General features: G+C 53.6%; 1 protein-coding gene across 3 annotated transcripts; it reads right to left on the bottom strand.

Moving 5' to 3' along the window:
* Positions 1-443: 443 nt before the first annotated feature.
* On the bottom strand, positions 444-18,375 carry EXTL1 (exostosin like glycosyltransferase 1). 3 transcript variants are annotated; one of them, XM_070383184.1, is made up of 12 exons: positions 16,769-18,375; positions 9,681-9,771; positions 9,282-9,389; positions 8,351-8,470; positions 7,676-7,808; positions 7,371-7,477; positions 6,444-6,533; positions 6,204-6,257; positions 5,641-5,727; positions 4,894-5,054; positions 2,092-2,263; positions 444-1,917 (listed from the first exon to the last, which is right to left on the bottom strand). In XM_070383184.1, exons 1-12 carry the CDS (start codon positions 17,542-17,544, stop codon positions 1,735-1,737), a joined length of 2,082 nt encoding a protein of 693 aa, XP_070239285.1. In that variant the 5' UTR covers positions 17,545-18,375; the 3' UTR covers positions 444-1,734. The 3 variants fall into 3 exon arrangements, with proteins under 3 accessions (XP_070239285.1, XP_005895927.2, XP_070239287.1); XM_005895865.3 differs by lacking the exon at positions 6,204-6,257; XM_070383186.1 differs by lacking the exon at positions 444-1,917 and having other exon boundaries at positions 2,095-2,226.
* Between the last annotated feature and the right edge of the window lie 1,159 nt (positions 18,376-19,534).

Here is a 19,534-nt window from a genome sequence, read left to right as displayed (position 1 = left end):
GCAGCTGAGTGCTTCCTCACCCACTGTCCTTGACTCAGGGCCAGACTATCTCCCCTCCCCTTTAACTCCCAGTGCCCCCTCCACCTCAAGAATCTAGCAGCCCCATGCCTCCCCAGAGAGAGAGCCTTCTCAGCACCCCACACTGTAAGCAGCTCCAGGGATGACTTGAGTCATCCAGGGGCCAGAGGTCAAACTGGAGGATGGAGGTGGGAGGCCTTGGAGTGGCCTTGGGGACAGCATGTTCTGGCCAGTAAGTTAGTCACTAGTCACGGGAGTTTCCAGAGCTGTGAGGCCATCAAAGCAGAAAAACACCCGATACCCTGGACCTGGTTTGGACCCACCATCCCCGTCCCTCTCTCTCGGAATGGCCCCAGATCCCAGGAGAGACCTGAGTCCCCCTCCCCCGTGCAGCTGCTTTGGAGGTATTTATAGCCTGAGCGTGAGGCGGCAAGGACACGCGCTTTTATTTCGGAAGTGATAATTCCAATTCCAGGTGGGTGAGCCCAGGAGGACCCAGCGTCCCCTCCCCTACTCTACTCTCACTACCAGGGCCCTGGGGACCGCCCCTGCTACCACTCAGCCCACCTAGAAACGGCCCCCTTCTTAGTCCCAAGTGTGTGGGCCAAACCAGTTTTCAGACGTCAAACTGGGCACCACCAACCAACCTCCAAGACCCCGCGCCCGGCAGGCGTTTAGAACTCCATTCTCAGTCCTGGATCCGCCTGCAATGCGGGAGACCTGGGTTCGATCCCTGGGTTGGGAAGATCCCCTGGAGAAGGGAAAGGGTACCCACTCCAGTATTCTGACCTGGAGAATTCCATGGATTGTATAGCCCATGAGATCGCAAAGAGTCGGACAAGACTGAGCGACTTTCACTCTCGGTCCCGGAATAGGAAGCGCGGCTCGGTGCTGACCTCTAATGGACGAGGCTGGTAGTGCGGGACGACGGCAGTGCCTGAGCCGCCCGGGCCTGAGGGGCCACCGGCGTTTCCATCTCCTCCCCTCCCAACTCTGCTCCGCCCGGTCGAGAAGGAAGCCCTGAAACTGGCTCCTCGGCGCGTCTTTGCTCCATCCCTGGGGCTCCAGGATTGTGCCCGGCAAGCCAGGAACCTGCGGCACAGATGCCTCCCTGGGTGTAGGCGTGGAGTTCATTCGGCACACCTTGTCCACGCCCCGCCCACTGTGGGCACAGGGCCCAGGCACGTAGCTGATGTCTATCTGATCGTCAAATATTTGTGGCGTACCTGCCAGGCCAGAGAGAAGAGGCCACGGCCCTGCCCTCCTGGGGCTCCCGGGTCAGTCCTGGGGGCCTGACTGTACCTGTGCAAGGCAGCATGAATAAGGGGACTACGGGACACACCGGCTGTGAAAGCGCAGAGGATCGGGGCGGGGGTGGGGGTCGGGCAGGTTCGTGGAGGAGGCGAGAACCTGAAAGAGAAGCAGATGTTAGCTCGGCAGAGAAGCCGAGAAAGGCATTCCAGGTAAAGGGTCTGCGAAGGCAGAGGGCAGGCGGCAGAGGTAGTGCAGAGCACGAGAGAACTGCCCCTGGGCTGGAGGGTGGGGCGAGGCAGTTGCTGGCCAATCGGGATCGGCCGTGTTGGGCTCTCCGGCAGCCTGGATTGGGTCTCTAGATATCCCAGGGGAGGGGGCTGCGGCTCCATCCCCGCCCCCAATCGCGGGCAGGTTGCAGCGCCCCCTGGGAGCCGGGCTAGGGTCTCAGCTGGTTGGTTCCTCCTAGGGCTTCTCCAGGCTGCGATACTTCTTACGCAACACGGACACCGGGTCTTTGAAGAGCACTGGGTCTAGACGGAGGCGCGAGGACACGAGGGGCATGTGGCCGAACCCTGAGGCCATCTGGTTGATGCAGTCCTGGGCGCCCGGCCGAGGCTCCGATCTGAGCCGCGGACTCCCAGGCACCTAAGAGGGGGGGCGGAGAATGCGCTGGGGAGGGGTGGCTTCTCTTACTTGGAACCCCGCCCTGCCGCCCCTCCCCCCCGCCCGTCCCGTGCAGCACAAAGGATTTGGGTTAGACAGAGCGTGGCTTCCCTAGCCAGGGCCCTCCCAGTGCCGACCACGCCCATGGGTCCTCACCAGTGGAGGTTTGGCCTCCTGATGCCACGGCCCATAGGGCACCTTGATAGGCGGCAACTTGGTGACGGCTGCTACTAGAAAGTTCATCAGGACATCCACGCAGGGGGGTGACTCATCTGCCAGGGTCCTCAGAGCCTTGGGCAGGGAGTGGGTGAAGAGGGTGTGGTAATACCTGGGTGAGAGGAGAGGAACAGGAGAGGGTGCAGCCCCATTCCCCCACAAGGCCGAATTCTTCTCCCTCCTGGCCTCACTCTCCCATTGATTCCAATTCCTAAGCTTCCTGTGAAAGTCCTGCACCGTTTTCTGAGCCCTGGCCGCCTCCAAGAGCTCCCATCCCGTGTATGCTCTGCTCTCCACTACTCTGTGCCCTGTGGCTTCTCTGCAGCCAATAGTGAAATGAAATGCAAAAGAGAAAAGAAATGCAAAACGGCAAAATGGTTGTCTGAGGAGGCCTTACAAATAGCTGAGAAAAAAAGAGAAGCTAAAGGCAAAGGAGAAAGGGGAAACTATACCCATCTTGAATGCAGAGTTCCAAAGAATAGCAAGGAGAGATAAGAAAGACTTCCTCAGTGATCAGTGCAAAGAAATAGAGAAAACAATAGAATGGGAAAGGGTAGAGATCTCTTCAAGAAAATTAGAGATACCAAGGGAACATTTCATGCAAAGATGGGCACAATAAAGGACAGAAATGGTATGGACCTAACAGAAACAGAAGGTATTAAGAAAAGGTGGCAAGAATATACAGCAGAACTATACAAAAAAGATTTTAACGACCCAGATGACCATGATGGTGTGATCACTCACCTAGAGCCAGACATCCTGGGGTCCAAAGTGAAGCTGGGCTTAGGAATCATCACTATGAACAAAGCTAGTGGAGGTGATGGAATTCCAATTGAGCTATTTCAAATCCTAAAAGATGATGCTGTGAAAGTGCTGCACTCAATATGCCAGCAAATTTGGAAAACTCAGCAGTGGCCACAGGACTGGAAAAGGGCAGTTTTCATTCCAATCCCAAAGAAAGGCAATGCCAAAGAATGTTCAAACTACCGCACAATTGCACTCATCTCATACACTAGCAAAGTAATGCCCCAAATTCTCCAAGCCAGGTTTCAGATTTCCAGATGTTCAAACTAGATTTAGAAAAGGCAGAGGAACCAGAGATCAAATTGCCAACATCCATTGGATCATAGAAAAAGCAAGAGAGTTACAGAAAAACATCTACTTCTGCTTTATTGACTATGCTAAAGACTTTGACTGTGTGGATCACAACAAACTGTGGAAAATTCTGAAAAAGATGGGAATACCAGACCACCTGACCTGCCTCTTGAGAAACCTCAGGAGGTTTCCAGGTCAAGAAGCAATAGTTAGAACTGGACATGGAACAACAGATTGGTTCCAAATTGGGAAAGGAGTATGTCGAGGCTGTATATTGTTACCCTGCTTATTTAACTTATATGCAGAGTACTTCATGCAAAATGCCAGGCTGGAAGAAGCACAAGCTGGAATCAAGATTGCCGGGAGAAATATCAATAACCTCAGATATGCAGATGACACTACCCTTATGGCAGAAAGCAAAGAAGAACTAAAGGGCCTCTTGATGAAAGTGAAAGAGGAGAGTGAAAAAGCTGGCTTAAAACTCAACATTCAGAAAACGGAGATCATAGCATCCAGTCCCATCACTTCATGGCAAATAGATGGGGAAACAATGGAAACAGTGAGAGACTATTTTCCTGGGCTCCAAAATCACTGCAGATGGTGACTGCAGCCATGAAATTGAAAGATGCTTTCTCCTTGGAAGAAAACTTATGACCAACCTAGACAGCATATTAAAAAGCAGAGACATTACTTTGCCAACAAAGGTCCATCCAGTTGAAGCTATGGTTTTTCCAGTAGTCATGTATGGATGTGAGAGTTGGACTATAAAGAAAGCTGAGCACCAAAGAATTGATGCTTTTGAACTCTGGTGTTGGAGAAGACTCTTGAGAGTCCCTTGGACTGCAAGGAGATCCAACCAGTCCATCCTAAAGGAAATCAGGCCTGAATATTCTTTGGAAGGACTGATGCTGAAGCTGAAACTCCAATACTTTGGCCACCTGATGTGAAGAACTGACTCACTGGAAAAGACCCTGATGCTGGGAAAGATTGAAGGCAGTAGGAGAAGGGGACGACAGATGATGAGATGGTTGGATGGCATCACCGACTCAATGGACATGAGTTTGAGCAAACTTTGGGAGACGGTGATGGACAGAGAAGCCTGCTGTGCTGCAGTCCATGGGGTCACAAAGAGTCGGACATGACTGAGCGACTGAACTGACTGAACTCTCCTCTCCCTCAGGCTCCTTGGGGGCCCTCACCTGGGCTCTGAGTCTGAATTCAGGCAGGAGGAAAGGATCAGCTGGATCCCAGGCCTTCAAAGGTGGAAGCCCAAAGAGTAGCTTCAGGGAGGCTGTGGATTTACCACACCTCCCCAAAATCCAAACCCTGTCCATGGCCTCTGCATGGCTCTACTTAAAATACCACTAGCTGCCTTTGGTTGACTCTCTGTGTGCGAAGGACGTCATGTACTTTTCTTATGTGATGGTCACACCAGCCCTGTGAGGTGAATACACTTACAAATGAGGAAACTGAACCTCAAGAGAGGTGGGGAGACTTGCCCATCACAGCACTGGGAAGTGGCCTTGAACCTGGATCTCGGGGCGATATGCTGGCTGTATGTGTCCACTCCCATACCACCCTGCTCCTGGTTCAAAGAGGGGGGTCTCTGTGGCCCTCTGAGTCCAGTGCCCGCGTTACCATCGGTACCTGTGGTAGAAGGCAGCTGAGGTGAGAACCATGGAGAATTCATTGGCCCTCTCTCCAGTGTAGCCCCAGCCCCCCTGGGTCTCATCCCAGAAGTGGCTCCATGTGAGAAAGCCGACCATCCGCTCCGGGAAGCTCTGCCATACTATGAAAGCGAAGTCCACCTGCGGAGATATTTAAGTGAGGTGTGAGGAAGGACTTTCTGCTGAGCCAGGAACATCGGAGACATGGAGTCAAGGCCAGCCCGGCTGAGGGGACTCGGGGGAGAGGAGATGGCAGCCTGAAAATGCCCGGGGATTGCTTAGGAACTCCCCAACTGGGAAATAGAAACAGTGCTTTTGCAGCTGGAAACTGAAAATGTTTTCAGAGAGTCTGTGAAGTGAAAGTTGCTCAGTTGTGTCCGATCCTTTGCAACCCCATGGACTGTAGCCTGCCAGGCTCCTCTGTCCATGGAATTCTCCAGGCAAGAATACTGGAGTGGGTAGCCATTCCCTTCTCCAGGAGATCTTCCTGAGCCAGGGCTTGAACCGGGGTCTCCTGCATTGCAGGCAGATTCTTTACCATCTGAGCCACCAGGGAAGACCAAAGAATCTGTGGAAAGCTTCTATTAGATTTCTAAGGAGGAGGCTGATGGCTCACCTGGGTGATTTCTAAAGCAGGAGGCTAGACCTCTTGATCTTTGATCATCCCAGCTCCCGGACTCTGAGAGGCTGCCAGGACCCACACAGGGGTCCTCTTGGGGGTACTCACCTCACTTGTGGAAAGACTGCTGTGGGCGTCCAGGCTCAGGATGGCATCGGTGCTGATGGCGCTGTACGGGAGGAAGCGGTCACTGGCCTGCAGGGGGACGGGGTGGAGGGCAACTCAGCTGTGGGACCCCTCCCCAGGCTCCCATGGTGAGAATCTGAAAATCTGCTAAGCAGGATCCCCCCCGCCCCGCCACCCCCCACAGGCATGATGTAAAAGGAAGAGCCATGAAAACAAGTCTGCAAGGAACTCGGACCCAAGGACCTCGCTTTCCCTCTGTGGATTTCAGTTCGCCCTTTGATTAAATGGGGCCATTGGTGTCTAGGTTCCTTCCAGGTTTGACATTTCAGGATTCCTCTAGTATCACATCAGATGCTCACCTCAACCCTGGAAGGGTTGTTAAACATCCTTTGTTTCAAAGAGACAGGTTCGGAGAGATGGGCTTGCCCAGGATGGCACAGCGAGCGGTTGTGTCACACCATCCCAGATTCTCAGAAGCCACCTGCCCCATCCCCACCCCCGCCCCAAATGCTGCCACCTACCCAAGTTTCCCCTCTCTCCCTTACCTGAGACAGCAAGGTAGTCCCTCTGCCTTCCCTCATCACACAAAACCTGGTTCTCTGGCGGTACAATTCACAAGGACGGAAGAGAATCATTTCTATTAGGCCTGCAGCTGAAACCCACGGTCTGATTTCTCCAGGCCCAACTTGAAGTCCAGCTGTGGCTCAGGCCCAAGTCAACCCTGCTGTGTGTGTGTTCCCCAGATCCCAGCCTTCTGCCCTTCCTGTGCCCCTCCCCATCCTCACCTTCCTGTGCCCATCAAGGACTGTCAAGGGCACTGCTGTCTCAGGCCACCTGGGTGGGGCTGGCTTCTTACTGCTCCAGAGAACCAAGATCTAGAAGGAAAGACGGGGGAGGATGTCCTGAAGTCTGGGGCAGAAGGTGGTGGTGGAGGTGTCCCAGGAGTACTCTTTCTCAGGGTGGAAAAAGTTTAGGGGAGCCACTGTTGTATGTGACTTTGGAAGGAATTTAGTTGGATCCAAGGTGCATTTATGGCTGCCCTGTTTTTGCCTCTGGGCTTCTGGAAGGCATGAAGTCCAGTAACACACACGCTACCTGTAGCGTTAGAGCTCAGGTCACACCTACCCTGGACCCTGACCCCATCCCCATCTTTTCTCGAAGGTTTTAATTCTCTTCCTCTTGCTCTTTTATCATTCCCAGCCCAGCTCAAGTGTCCCATCTTTGAAGCTGCTCCATCTGTGCTCTGGCTGAACAAACTGCTTATTTCCTTTCCAAGTACTCTCGAGAGCCTATCTGGTTTCTCTGGAAGTGACATTTGACAGTCTGTGTGCTGGGAGATGCTAACTAAATATGAATCTGGGGCAGACTCCTTTCCTGCTTCTTCTCTGCATCCTCAGCATCAAGCCCAGGGTGCTCAGAAAATGCCGGATGAGCAAATGAATGCATGTACGTTTACTTCAACCTCCCAAGAGGTGCCTGTTTTTCAGGGGGCTTCATCGGTTTCCATGAGGGAAGAGGGGATGGAGGTGGGGGAAAGGACCTAGGGAGGAACTTGGAACTGAGAGAGGAAGGCAGCAATGGTACTTGAAAATCCTTCCCATGGCTCTCCCACAATGTGTGGTTATCCTTGGTGTCCAGATGTCTTCAAGGGCCCCGCCCTGTTCCTTGCCCCAACTCTGGATCCAAGCACCCCAGCTGGCAAGGGGACTGACCTGGGCACAGTGCTGGGCGCCTGCCACCGCCTGGATGAGCTTCAGGGGAGGCTGGCCTAGAGCCCCCACCCAAATCAGGGCACTGAACCTGCCCAGAGGACGAGAGCCTGGAGGAATGAGACACAGGCTGTTAGTGTGGGAGGGAACAGAACCCCCTGGAGAATGACCTGAGCTGGGAACCTGGGGAGCCGGGAGAGGTGGGGGATTTGGAGAGGGGCTTGGTAGGACCTTAGGGCTGAGGCTGGGGCAGACTTGGGGCGAGTTGATGAGGGGACTTCAAGTTGTCCCATCCCTAGGGCACTCACCCTGTTGTAGGTGGTAGAAGGGGAAGTCCGAGGGGCTTGTGGAGAAAGTGGACAGGGCCAGGAGTGCCCCTGGGGGGCTGTTCCACAGGAGCGAGGGGTGAGCAGATGCTCCAGAGACTCGGTCCTGAATAATCTGGGAAAGGAGAGAAGGCTGGGCAGAGGGCGTGGCTAGTGTGGTGGTGGGCGGGGCCTGAGGAAGCGAGGACCCGGTGCAGCCCCACACCTCCCCCTCCAGGAATTGGGGAGGGCAGCATCGGCATCACCAGATGTCTGGGGACAGCAGGGTTCAGAGTCCAGAGTAGGGGTCACTGCCTGATGCTGTCTGCTGTCTGCTGTCGTGGCAGACACCACGAACAGGCCATGATGTTCTTTCCAGAACCAGAATCCCTCCCAACACAAGCCCCAGGCAACCAGGGCCCATCAGCTGGAGCTGTCGGATGCTTAGCAATCTGTTTGCTACAGATGTCGCTCTAGAGAGGGGGAAACTGGGCCAAGACCGGAGAAGGAGCTCATTCAAGAGCTCGGAGCCAAGTCTCAGATTCTTCCCAGAAGCATCTTCAAAGGGGACGCCTAAGCACCAAGGCAGAGGAGGTGTTAGAAGAGAGGGGCATGGCGAGGGGACAGGGATGGGGTGGAGCCAGGCATCCGAGCCCCCCTCGGGTGAGTCCCCCTCACCTCCAGAGTGGTATGGATGACTTTCTCCACGGAGGAGAAGTACGCATCCCACAGAAACTGGGCCTGCTGACGCAGGGCAAGGACCCGTGTGAGGGGCATCTCCTGGAGGGCAGCCAGGACCTGGGGCGAGAGGGAGAAAAGAAAGAGGCATGCGGCCCTGGCAGGCTCTGACTCACCTGGTGTGGGGACAACCTAGGGTGGGGGTCTGGAACCAGAAGTCGGCTCCCCACGGTTCTCTACATGGATTGGCAGCTGTCATCCTTGGCAAAATCCCAGGTAATTTAGCAATCAAGTGTTCAAGGGTCACACAGAGCTAGGTTTAAATCCCACTTAGTAACTGTGTGACTGTGGACAAAGCACTTAACCTCTTTGAGTCTGTTTCCTCATCTGTAAAGTGGACAGATAGTACTGGCCTCATAGGGTGGTTGCAAGGATTAAATTAGCTGATATATATTAAGTGTTTAGCACATTGTAGAGGCTCAGTGAAAGGAAGCTATTCCTGTTAGCTTCTTGCCCTGTTCTCCACTTCTCAGGAGATTCGAGGCTTACGTTTATATTTTTCAGAGATGGGCAAAGTTAGTTTCATCAGACGGGAAAATCACTGAGCATTTTGCTTTCCCACTCCAAGCTCCATGTAGGCGCTCAGATTTTGGATTTTTGTGTGACTTTTCCTTAAGCTAAGTACTTAAGCAGTCATGGACCAGTGGGATTGGGCCCATGGAAATCATCTAGTCTAACTTATCCCATTGTACAGATGGGGGAACTGAGGCTGAAAGAGGCTGAGGACTTGCTCTCAGAACCCCAGAGGCTTAGGGCTGGGGGGTAAAGTCATCAATATACATAAATGGAGGATAGGAGTGAGGGCTAGGATCCCGGGGTCCCCCCATGTCCCGAGTCCAGTCCCCACCCCACGGGCAGGGCCCTGAGCTACCTGAAGTGGGAGCCTCTCGTCAGCTACAACGGCCGCCTTGGTCCAATCGATGACTTCTGAGAAGGGCAGCTCCCAGCGAGGGCTGAGAAGCACAGGAATGCAGCCAGCCTGGGGGGTAGGGGGGTCACTGGGGAGCCCAGTCCCACCCTGCACACACTCACCCCTCCTCTCTGCTGCACTGGGGGCAAGGGGTAAAGAAGATAGAAAAGTGGGATTTTTTCTGGGGATGGGGTGTTATTCTGCACGGGGTGTAGTGAATATGGCTGGAGACACACCTGAGTCTCAGAGTAAAGGAGTGGGCAGCTCACCACCCCTTCCCATTGGTTTGGGCTTAGACTACCCTTCCAGTTCAGGAGTGTGGGGGGAGATGGCTGGGGGGTGCCCCCATCGGGGTTGTACCTGCAGGGCTTGAAGGAAGTGCAAGGCATCAGGATTGCGGCCAGGGATGAGGCAGAAGGTGGCGTTGGGTAGCGTCGCCCTGGGGTGGGTCCTGAAGAGGCACAGGAAGGGGTCCTGCACATAGAAAGCCTAAGACAGCTGCCCCCACCCAGCTCCCTGGATGCGCCCCCAGCCCTCCACACTAACACTCCCAAATTCACAGTGTGCAAGCCCACCATCATGTTCCCATATTTTAACATTCTTGCACACGCATAGCCACACACTGTTCCTGTCCCACTGCTAAGGCAGCAGGCAGGACCCCCGAGCTCAAGCTCCGCCGCTGCCCTCAGGATTAGGCACCTCCCTTCTCTTCTCTGGACCATGGTTTGCACATTTGCAAAATGGGAGGCAGCTGAGCTGCTGTTTCCGCTGACTTGGGCACGTACATATGTGTTTGCCCTCCCACCACTCGCCACACGCAGACTTCTGGGCACCCCTCACCTGAGTGGCCTCCATGCCCTGCCCTCCCCCAATCCTCAGAGCCCAGGCCCGTGAAAGACTCTTCTGTCCGAAGGTGGGCTGGGCCCCCAGCCTGGAACCACACAGGAAGCAGCTGCCCAGAGAGGGCCCTCGCCCAGAGGACAGGCCTCCTCTGTTCCTCCCCCTCCCCTCCCCCCAGGCCCAGGGCCACCCTCAGGCCGCGTGTCTGTGGGGGGCGGGGTAGAAGTCACAGCCTCCTCAGAGCCACTGCCTACCCTGGGACTGCTTGGCCAGGGAAGGAGTGCCATGACCTGGCTACGGGGTGTGTGTGTGTGTGTGTGTGCGCTCGCACGGGTGTGGGTGTGCATGTGTGTGTGTGCGCACACGCACGCATGGGTGTGCACAAGACTCCGAGCTGCAAGGGTGTGTGTGTGTGTGTGTGTGCGCACACGCATGCATGGGTGTGCACAAGACTCCGAGCTGCGGGTGTGTCTGTGTGTGGGGGGGAGTGTTTGTGGTGTGTGTGTGTGTGCACACACATGCATGGGTGTGTACAGGACTCCGGGCTACGGGGTGTGTGTATATGTGTGTGTGTGTGTGTGTGCGCATGCACACATGGGTGTGCACAGGACTCCAGGCTATGGGGTGTGTTTGTGGTGGGTGTGTGCGGGTGTGTGTGTGTGCATGTATGTGCGTGTGCGCATGCACGCATGGATGTGCACAGGACTCCGGGCTATGGGGTGTGTGTGTGGTGTGTGTGTGTGGTGTGTGGAGTGTGTGTGTGTGTGTGTGTGTGGTGTGTGTGTGTGTGTGTGGTGTGTGTGGTGTGGTGTGTGTGTGTGTGTGTGTGTGTGGTGTGTGTGTGTGGTGTGTGTGTGGTGTGTGTGTGTGTGGTGTGGTGTGTGTGTGTGTGTGTGTGGTGTGGTGTGTGTGTGTGTGTGTGTGTGTGTGTGTGTGTGTGGTGTGTGGGTGTGTGTGTGTGTGTGGTGTGTGTGTGTGTGGTGGTGTGTGTGTGTGTGTGTGTGTGTGTGTGGTGTGTGTGTGGTGTGTGTGTGTGTGTGTGTGTGTGTGTGTGTGTGTGTGTGTGTGTGTGTGGTGTGTGTGTGTGTGTGTGTGTGTGTGTGTGTGGTGTGTGTGTGTGTGGTGTGGTGTGTGTGTGTGATGTGGTGTGTGTGTATGTTCAAACATGGGTGTGCACAGGACTCTGGGGCCCATAGGCCTGCTCTGAGTGGGACTGAGGAGTAAGGCCGAGGGGATCCCAGGACCCTTCTCACCTACAGCCTGTCTGGTCCTGAGTCTGAACTTTCAGGAAGCAATCCTAGGAGTAGTTAGCCTCTGGACCAACCTTCCTTGAACAGATGGGGAGACTGAGTCTCAGAGAGCCCGAGGACTGGCTCAGGGTCTCAGAAAAGGGTGGGGGCTCTGCTGGAACTGGAACCAAGGTGTGCTGGCCCCTGACCCTGGGTTATCTGGGCCCCCTGGAGCTGCTGCCCAGGGGTCTCCCAGCGGACCCGGCTTTCTTTGTCTGATACTCAGGTGTCCATCAGGCTTCTCCTGGAAGAAGCTGCAAGTTAAAAACAGGACACCCTCCATCTCACTAAAAGCCACAGTAAACCCCTGAAGGACTGAAAACTTCTAAGTTGAAGGCTACAGAGAAACCAGAGCCAGAGAACTTACTGAATAAACTGTACCAGTCAGTCCTCGTTAACCTCCACTGCCCCCTCTGTGTGTTTGCACATCCTTCTTCAGCCTGAAGCACCCTTCCCTGCCTTGCAGCCTGAAGAGCTCCCCCTGCTCTGTCTTAATGTCTAAAGTTCAAATATCACCTCCTCTGGGAAGCCCTCCATGGTCTCTCCAGAGATGGCGCCTTCCTCTGCTCCCACAGCCTCTCCGTGCCCTGAAGTAGTAATGAACTGAGTTAACCTTACCAGAGATCAAATTGCCAACATCTGCTGGATCATCGAAAAAGCAAGAGAGTTCCAGAAAAACATCAACTTCTGCTTTATTGACTATACCAAAGCCTTTGACTGTGTGGATCACAATAAACTGTGGAAAATTTTGAAAGAGATGGGCATACCAGACCACCTGACCTGCCTCTTGAGAAACCTGTATGCAGGTCAGGAAGCAACAGTTAGAACTGGACATGGAACAACAGCTTGGCTCCAAATAGGAAAAGGAGTACGTCAAGGTTGTATGTCACCTTGCTTATTTAACTTATATGCAGAGTACATCATGAGAAACGCTGGGCTGGAAGAAGCACAAGCTGGAATCAAGATTGCTGGGAGAAATATCAATAACCTCAGATATGTAGATGACACCACCCTTATGGCAGAAAGTGAAGAGGAATTAAAAAGCCTCTTGATGAAAGTGAAAGAGGAGAGTGAAAAAGTTGGCTTAAAGCTCAACATTCAGAAAACGAAGATCATGGCATCTGGTCCCATCACTTCATGGCAAATAGATGGGGAAACAGTGGAAACAGTGTCAGACTTTATTTTTTTAGGCTCCAAAATCACTGCAGATGATGACTGCAGCCATGAAATTAAAATACACTTACTCCTTGGAAGGAAAGTTATGACCAACCTAGATAGCATATTCAAAAGCAGAGACATTACTTTGCCAACAAAGGTCAGTCTAGTCAAGGCTATGGTTTTTCCAGTGGTCATGTATGGATGTGAGATTTGGACTGTGAAGAAAGCTAGGCACCAAAGAATTGATGCTTTTGAACTGTGGTGTTGGAGAAGACTCTTGAGAGTCCCTTGGACTGCAAGGAGATCCAACCAGTCCATTCTGAAGGAGATCAGCCCTGGGATTTCTTTGGAAGGAATGATGCTAAAGCTGAAACTCCAGTACTTTGGCCACCTCATGCGAAGAGTTGACTCCTTGGAAAAGACTCTGATGCTGGGAGGGATTGGGGGCAGGAAGAGAAGGGGACGACAGAGGATGAGATGGCTGGATGGCATCACTGACTCAATGGATGTGAGTCTGAGTGAACTCCGGGAGTTGGTGATGGATAGGGAGGCCTGGCATGCTGCGATTCATGGGGTCACAAAGAGTCGGACATGACTGAGCGACTGAACTGAACTGAACTGAACCTTCACTGAGCATGTCCTTTGTTCTAAGTGCATTAAATACTTAGACTCACTTCATTCTCACAGCAACCCTAGGAGATGAGAGGTATGTGTATGCTCCATTTTACAGATGAGGAAACTGAGACCTAAAGAGGTTGCACAGCTCTGAAGTAGAGGAGCCAGGCAGGCAGCTTGCCCAGCCTCTCTCTACTTAACAATGTCTGTCATAACCAGGGACTTGTCTGTCTCTCTAATAAGACTGAGCTACTTGAAGGTTGGGGCTGTGCCTCCTTCAGCCAGTATCCCCAGGGCCAAGCAGAGCACCCAGCAGAGAATGGGTGCTCAGTGGTGCTAGACAAATGAAAGCTCAGTGTGCAACAGAGGAGAGACTCAGCACCAATGGGCCAAATGTCTGAAAGGTCCGTTTTGGCACAAATGCTAGTAATGGAGCTGGCTGAGAGTAGTCAGTGAGTGGCCTCGGGAGGTGTCGAGTTCCCTATCAGAGGCTGGTTGAGCACTGCACGGCGTGTGTGTGTGTGTGTGTGCACGTGTGTGTGTGTGTGTTGTAGAAGGGATGTCATGGTGACTGCTGATCATCTGTGAGTATGTAAAGTGTTTGCCATGGACCTGGGGCCTCAGTGCCCAAGACTGCTGATGAGGTGACTCCACCCATGGCCCCAGGCAGGGCCGCATTGCAATTTGCAAAGCCCTAGGCTCTGGCCTTTGCAGCCCCTCAACCATAAAAATATTATAAAAATTATATTCGACAACTGTGTTGGTATAAAAATGAACATACGAATATATTAAAGCATTTTCTTCTATTTAAAAGTTCATTTCTTTTTTCCTTCTGATTTTCAAAGAAATGAAAACAGTTTCATGGGCTCCTACAATATCATGGGCCCTAGGCACTGCACCTCCTGGGCACAGTGGCGACAGGGCAGGGGATCTTAAAACGTGCATTAAATTTATGTTTTAAAAAAAAAGCAGGGAAGAACCTATGCACGTTTATATCCACACAGAGTACTTCAGAAAAGACACAAGAGAGACTAGCAACGGTGTTTGGCTCCAGGAAGGAAAACTGGGTGGCCGGAGACAGGAATGGCAGGGAGTTATTACTGTACACCCTTCTGTGCCTTTGGAATTTTGTACCATGTGAATGAATCCCCTATTCATAAAAGTAAATAAATAACAATTTAAACTGTTAGAGGCTTATTCCAGAGCAACAGGAGACTGTTCAACGAAGGTGGAAAAATATGGGCTTTGGAGCCAGAAACGTGCGGTTTAATCTCAAGCTCTGCAGCTCGTAAGTGCCAGATCAGAGCAGTGAGGGAGGCCCTGGTGAACCAAGGAGCTTGTCACCAAAGGCCCTTGGCGGGCTCCCTCCACCTCTCTGAGCCTCAGTTTCCTGTTCCCTGAAATGGGGATAGTAACACCTCCCTTGAAAGGTGCTTGAGAGGATTAGCCATGGCTGGCACAGCACCCGCCCCGGAGAGCGGGCTCTCCCCAATGCTCCTTTTCACCCTTCCCCTCCCCCCGGCGGAGTAAATGTGGGCCAGTGGTGGGGCCGTGAATTGCCTCTTTCTCTGGCCAGCACTTGTTTATTCAGGCTACCTTCCGGGGCCGGCCCATGGCTGTGGGCCTCCCTCTCTCTGTCCCTATACTTGACAGCTGTTCAGACAGCTGCCTGTCACTACAGGGAAACTGAGGCTCCAGCTACTCCAGAGATTACAAGTCCTGACGCCTGCAAGTAGGTGGAGACCAAACACAGAACTGCTTGAAGTTCGGGGGACAGTTAGACGCTGCCATGCATGACACCTTGGAAATAAACTTATCAAAAAGGCAACTCAGACGGTGGCCCACAGCAATTAGAAAACCCTGGCCAATTCTGGCCAGTTTGGATTCAATCAGTAAACATTTCGTGAGCTCCTACCTACCGTGTGCACTCCCCAAGTTTCAGTTTCTCAAAGTTCAGGCTAAAATACCTTTCAGATTCACCAGTAACCAATAGCATTTAGCAGTCACTAAAGTCAGCTGAAAGAAGAACTTCCTGTAACTAAGAATGGCTAAGTGTCTAATCAGACATAAGGCCGGGCAAGTGAGTGGAGAACCTTGTCACCAAAGGTCAGCTCCATCTGAATTTGGAGCTTGAGGTGCCTGGGGGGATCCCCAGCATTTCAGGTGCGGTCCAGAAGATGCCTGCTAGGGATGGGTCCTGGCAGAAGGGCCATGGGGACTGAGGGACAGGTCTGCTGTTCCTAACCTGGCTGCGGGGTTCCCTGGAGGCCACGTGCCTTTGGGAGGTAGAGAGATTCCATTCCCACAAGAGCCCTGTGGCTGAGAGAAGCCCCAGAAGCCCCAGGCAGAGGCAAAAATGGAGCTTGGCCACGTGAAGAATTCCTGGGAGGGAAGTGAAGCTCAGAATAAGCCATGTTGTTCTAGCAAAGAACAGGGAGATATCTGACACAGGGGACAAGAGAAGGATTCTAGAGTGACAGGTTCCAACTCCAGTCTGCCCAGCCAGCCTAGGATATTGCTGGCTTCCTGGGGGTGCAGAGGGATTAGGGTGCTTAGGGGTTAACTGCTTTACCACCTGAGATGTATCACCCCAACCAGCCCAGGCAGAGACATTTTTGAATGAGTTCTCCATGTCCCCATGGGTCCCCATGTCCCTTGTATGTATTCAGACACTCTCACTGGTGGGAATGCTTTTGCAGGTCTGACTTTATCCATATTTGCTATAGCCAAAGGCTAGAGGTTAATCCCCAAAATGAGACATAGGAGCAGCTTCCATCTGTGATCATGGCCCAGAGGCATGTCTCAGAATTGATCATAAACTCCTGCTTAAAACCCAGAACTCTAATGCTGAAGGCTTTGGAGCCACGCAATCCTAGATTAAAATACTAGCTGTACTCTTTCTGGCTGGGTGGCCTCAGGGAAGTTATTTAACCTCTCTGGGCTTTAGTGTCTGGTACACCAATACTTAAAAGATATAGATTAGTATTATTTTATGATAATCATTTATAAAAAGTGCTTAGCACGTAGTGGGACTTCCCCGGTGGCTCGTAAAGAATCTGCCTGCAAGGCAAGAGACCCGGGTTCAATCCCTGGGTCAGGAAGATCCCCTGGAGAAGGGAATGACTACCCACTCCAGTATTTTTGCCTGCAGAATTCCATGGACAGAGGAGCCTGGTGGGCTACAGTCCATGGGGTCGCCAAGAGTTGGACACAACTGAGTGACTAGCACAAGCACACAGTAAGCACTATAGACTTGTATGTTAACTAAAATGTTAGGGAAGGAAGGATTGGCATAAAAGAAGAGTAAATAGGAGTGAATCACATTTTATGCTTTTAAAGATCCCCAAGAAAATATTCCAAAATCTGCCTTGAACACTTCTTGCAGCAGATCATCATCTTGCTGGTCGTGTTCTCTGTTGTCTAACCCGATTCCCTCCTGCTACAGCTGAGGTCTAAATTTGCCTATCTCAATCCTACCCGGGCTCCTGGGCTCACTCCCACCACAGACCCCTCCCATCCAGCCCCCAAGGGGAGAGGTCCACTTACTGCTTGGGTCCATGGTCCTGCTCACAGCGCCCATCCCAGGGGCAGGCAGAGAAGTTGGTGCCCACCGTACGCCACCCGCCCCTCTCTTCTGCCACGGCTATCAGGGCCACCCCAGGGAGGGGGCTGTGCTGCTGCAGCTGGCCAAGAGCCCCCCCTCGCAAAGGGTGGGCTTCGGGGAGAAGCGGGAGGGCCACGTCAAAGCCGGGCCGGAAGGTGTCCATCGTGGGGCTGGCCTCGGCCACCATCGCCTGTCCCAGCTGGAAGATCCGGAGGCAAGGGGCGGGGTGGAGACTGAGGACCAGATGGTTCTTGCCCCCATCCCACTGCGGGAGCACCGGGTGGCACTCTCCAGCAGGGGTGTCGGGGCTGAGGACGAGGATGAGGAGGCAAGCCTCCGCAGCGCTGGCTGTGTGGTAGCGGGAGCCCTCGATGGAAGTCAGGACCTTGCGCGGAGTCTCAGAGATGGGTCCGACCGCCGGGTACACGAACACCTTGAGGCCACCACCTCTGCACCTCGAGGCATCAAAGCAAGCTCCCCGGTAGCAGCTGCCGCCACGGGGGGCTTGAGGAGGTTGAGGGCCATCTTCTAGGAGCTCCCCAGGCTGGGAGAAACTCTGCAGGAGCTCTGCGTCCAGCCAGCGGGGCCAGCCTTGGGGGGCCCCTGCCTGGCGTCTGGCAGGCTCTGCCAGGCGGAGAACTGGGAAGACTCTTAGCAGGATGAGGAGCCAGGAGGCCGACAGGGCCAGCCAGAGGGACTTTCTTCTCCATGACTGCATGTGGCCACCCACAGCCAGAGCTGCAGGAAGCAGAGGAAGCCAGGGGTTCAGAGGGGGCGTCTCTGGGATGGGGATCCACCTTCTAGGTCAGCGCCCTCATTGTACAGATGGGAAGACTGAGGCCTGTGGAGGGCAAGATCCAACAGCAAGTCACAAGTCACAGGCCAGGGACGACCCCGCTCTCTGGCCCTGCCTTCTTGTGGTCCGGACTCTGCTTCCTCGGCCTTTGGACAACCAAGCCAGTTTTTGCCCTTCCCAGCAGGGCCCCCTGACCCTGGGCGCTGCTCAGGCTGATGCAACCCCTGTGCAGACTGCAAGCCAGTGTCCTTCTGCCCTCCTGGCTGCACACCCTGACCTTAGCCTTGAGGGAGAGGAGGGCAGTCTGCCAGGCCATGGGGGACCTGTCAGGACTCCCACACGAGGCGGTCTGGCCAGGGTGCAGGGCTGGACAGAAGCAGGGCTGGTTTCCCCAATCCTCCCCCTTTCTGAGCAGCCCCTGAGCAGCCCGGCCACCCTGTGTCCACTGGCAAGCACTCCTGGGCTGAGGGCCCTGCGGCTGGAGCTAAAATTAGACCCTACATCCCATGTGGGCTCTCAGGGTCAGCTGAGGGCAAGGCCTGAGTGCAGCCGGTGGCCCCTGCCTGGGGGGCTGGGAGGGCTCTAAGTTCTGGTCCTCTCCCACCCTGCCGCTGTCCCAGTCCAGGCAGCTCAGTCCCTCCTCCCTCCACCTCTAGCAGCTGGTCCTGCACCCTCTGGCTTGGAGCTATCAGGGTGCAGAGGCCGGGGACCCCCTGCCAAGCCCCTGCCCCATGGCTCCCAAGCTCTGCTGTGTCTCGCCTCCCTTCTCAGGGCAGCGTTTGGTCAATCTAGATCTCTTTCCCAGCGGCAGCCTGACTCCTCCCCTGCCAGCTCTGATTGGCTCCTGTCTGGGAGGCAAGCTTTCCACTTAACCCCTTCCAAACCAGTTTTCTGGATTGCTAATAATGATAACCAGCAGGGCCCACAGCTCATGATTGGCCTTGAGCTATTCCAACCTCTATCTCACATCAGCCTTCCAAGGCCAAGGTTTCAGTTCAGTTCCGTTCAGTCGTTCAATCGTGTCCAACTCTTTCCGACCCCATGAATTGCAGCATGCCAGGCCTCCCTGTCCATCACCAACTCCTGGAGTTCACTCAGACTCACGTCCATTGAGTCAGTGATGCCATCCAGCCATCTCATCCTCTGTCGTCCCCTTCTCCTCTTGCCCCCAATCCCTCCCAGCATCAGAGTCTTTTCCAAGGAGTCAACTCTTTGCATGAGGTGGCCAAAGTACTGGAGTTTCAGCTTTAGCATCATTCCTTCCAAAGAAATCCCAGGGCTGATCTCCTTTAGAATGGACTGGTTGGATCTCCTTGCAGTCCAAGGGACTCTCAAGAGTCTTCTCCAACACCAACAGTTCAAAAGCATCAATTCTTCGGTGCTCAGCCTTCTTCACAGTCCAACTCTCACATCCATACATGACCACTGGAAAAACCATAGCCTTGACTAGACGGACCTTTGTTGGCAAAGTAATGTCTCTGCTTTTGAATACGCTATCTAGGTTGGACATAAGTTTCCTTCCAAGGAGTAAGCGTCTTTTAATTTCATGGCTGCAGTCACCATCTGCAGTGATTTTGGAGCCCCCAAAAAATAAAGTCTGACACTGTTTCCACTGTTTCCCCATCTATTTCCCATGAAGGGATGAGAATCACTGCCATTTCCTATGGATGAGCAAAATGAAACTCAGAGAGGGGATGGTATCTTCTAAGGAGACCCTGCTAAGGAGTGGCAGGGTGGGATTTGAACCTTGAGCTCCTGACTAGAGTCCTTAGAGCTTCCCACTGGTCACTGTAGCTGGGGGACTTGCTCCTGGCTGGGATACAGGCTCTCCACATTTTAACCCCTTCCATCAACAGATGAGATAATGAGGCATCAAGTGGCTGCGGTGTGGGGTGTGTGATAATGGATAAGG

Source organism: Bos mutus, chromosome 2, assembly GCF_027580195.1.
Source record: "Bos mutus isolate GX-2022 chromosome 2, NWIPB_WYAK_1.1, whole genome shotgun sequence".
NCBI lineage: Eukaryota > Metazoa > Chordata > Mammalia > Artiodactyla > Bovidae > Bos > Bos mutus.
The sequence above is the reverse complement of the archived record's forward strand: the minus strand, read 5'-3'. Positions and strand labels throughout refer to the sequence as shown.

Bases quoted from the DNA above. Each gene is read 5' to 3' on its own strand.
- EXTL1 (XM_070383184.1), bottom strand. From the start codon at position 17,544: ATGCAGTCATGGAGAAGAAAGTCCCTCTGGCTGGCCCTGTCGGCCTCC. The intron at 5,728-6,203 runs GTAAGGGAGAGA...GTCCCCCTGCAG, and splicing joins GGACTACCTTGCTGTCTCAG to GCCAGTGACCGCTTCCTCCC. The intron at 5,055-5,640 runs GTGAGTACCCCC...ATATCTCCGCAG, and splicing joins GCAGTCTTTCCACAAGTGAG to GTGGACTTCGCTTTCATAGT.